General features: G+C 28.2%; 1 protein-coding gene across 2 annotated transcripts in view; it reads right to left on the bottom strand.

Annotated features, from left to right (window-relative positions):
- Positions 1-1,802, bottom strand: part of LOC106467542 (transmembrane protein 161B-like) — a 44,391-nt gene extending 42,589 nt beyond the window's left edge. Inside the window, exon 1 of one of the 2 annotated variants that reach the window (XM_013927908.2) lies at positions 1,727-1,802. In XM_013927908.2, coding sequence (XP_013783362.1) covers positions 1,727-1,729 — 3 coding nt within the window. In that variant the 5' untranslated portion in view covers positions 1,730-1,802. Of the gene's footprint in view, positions 1-1,587; positions 1,659-1,726 lie in introns of those variants that run through there. The other variant, XM_022396431.1, reaches the window with a different exon arrangement.
- Between the last annotated feature and the right edge of the window lie 500 nt (positions 1,803-2,302).

The raw sequence follows: 2,302 nt of genomic DNA on the forward strand, positions 1-2,302 counted from the left end.
TTCGACAATTTTTTGTCATAACCAGGTAACTAGTCGAAGCGTTGTACATTTGCTGTTATGTTAAACTTATATTAAAGTTTTTCTTCATTACCCATTCAAGCCGTCTCCAGCCATTATTAAACATCAAGATGTATAAAATATCAAATTCACAAATTAACAACATTTTATAATACACAATCAAAATCTTTAGTTAAGCCGAATAATGGTTGTAAAAGTAATTTTACATGCTTGAACATGGTTTCACGTCATCTTCAGGAGTGTGAAAAACAGTTACTGTGTGCTATACAAGTCCAATAGTCACATGACAATGGCTGTTATACTTATGCAGCACATAGTAACTGTTTTTCACACTCCTGAAGATGACATGAAACCACATTGAAACTTGTAGAGTGACTTTTACAATCGTTGTTTATTTGTGAATTTAATATTTTAAATGCATACACAAGCTCCTTGAATTTAACCTTTTATTATCAAGATATATGTATGTGACAAAATCATTTAATTGACAAGTTAGGGATAAAGTAATTTTCAAAAGATGTGTGGTCTGATTCAACATAGTTTTCATATGACAAATAAGTTTATATCTATATTTCAAAGAAAATCCTTGTAGGAAATTTCAAACTTCTATTAGTATAGCACAATTCTCAAAAGTAAACTTTGATGAATTTTGTATAATATTGTTCAAATATCAATAGAGAATCTTCAAAAATACTTCAATCATACATGTTCCAAGATTCTCTATAGCAAGTGAAAGGATAACTTATAACATTTGTTATTATGTATAATTAATTGCATACTTAAAAATAAATGTTTGAGAAAAAAGAATCTATATTTGAGTTGATTTATGTTTGAAACAAACAAAATTGAATATTAAATTATTTTCTTATTAATTTAATGACTATTTGGGTTCCAAAAGGACACTCTCACAAAAATTAAGTACATATAAAGATTAGATGAGTACTTATGGGTTACTTTTACTACTACTACTATTTTTAAACTAAAGAGGGTGAAAAGAGCTACACTGAAAATTACTGGCCAGTTAAAGTGAACTTTCTTCTGAAGTAAGGAAAATTCTAGAGAATCTGATAGCATAAAGACACAAATGTAGTTCTTTAAAGTTGTCCTAGAACACCCACCACTGAGAAAAGTAAAAATATAAATCCATCCTTTAATTTTCAGTAAATCTTCAATTCCTCTCTCAAACTCTTATAAAGTAGACTCTTTATCTTGTCACCCCCCATATTTTGGAATTTGTAAAACATTTAATAAGATCACTTTTTACTCTCCTATTCTTGAGGTAAAATATTTAACTTAGACTGTTAGAGATCTTAACTGAAATCAGCTGAACTTTTTTTTTTTAACTTAGCTAAGTAGTAAGTGATACACTTTAACAGTTTAAGTTTAACAGCCATGGGCTCTTGCGATATAAACATCGAATATCCTGGGCTACGGCTAAGCATAACTTAAGAAACGTCGCTCGAAACATCACGCTTCAGACTTAAAACTTAAGAAATCAAGTTCTAAATCATAGATAAATGTAAATCTAAATTCATGTAACTTGTAAGCCTAATTATATATATTACTAACCAAAAGTGGTAAGATTATTTCATATTTCAACGTCAGTATCAGTTTTTAGAATCTTGAAAATTGTGACATTTAATCTAGTTACGAATTTCTTTGATAGTTTCCTAAATTTAAAATCACTAATTCAAATTATCAAACTCACCATTTCCTATATTACTACTGTTACATGTGGTTAAAGTGAGAATTTCATTTACTCACTTGTAGTGTCTTATTTACACACTTTCACAAAGTTTGTTGTAAGTCTGCTAATGGTATTATGATAACATAAAAACAAAATAAAGTAATATTTTTCTTATTAGTATAAACAAAGATAATAATAACTATCCAAAAATATGAAATATTTTATTGGTTCCGAAATTGATAATAAGCTGTCGAATTACTATAATATTACACATAAAAATGAAGAACAGAAAGAAGAAATATAGTCGTAAAATGTAGCAAATCAGCCACATCCAGAAACATTGATATAATATTTAGATGTAGCAAAAAACTTGAGAGACAAGATCGAGATTTACAGTGACAATAATTAGATCATCAATGAAAGCAACAACAAATTTAAACATGAAAGAGGCTTCGGTCTATAAAATAAAGCAGAATTTGATTTTTACTAGCTAAAACATATAAATTAATTTAAAGTTGGTGCTTTGATGTTGCGACATTTTTAGGTCACAATTGCGACTGAAAAGATAAGTCACTGAGTGAACTTGACAAAGCAAAA

Source organism: Limulus polyphemus, unplaced genomic scaffold (genome assembly GCF_000517525.1).
Source record: "Limulus polyphemus unplaced genomic scaffold, Limulus_polyphemus-2.1.2 Scaffold81, whole genome shotgun sequence".
Taxonomy (NCBI): Eukaryota; Metazoa; Arthropoda; class Merostomata; order Xiphosura; family Limulidae; genus Limulus; species Limulus polyphemus.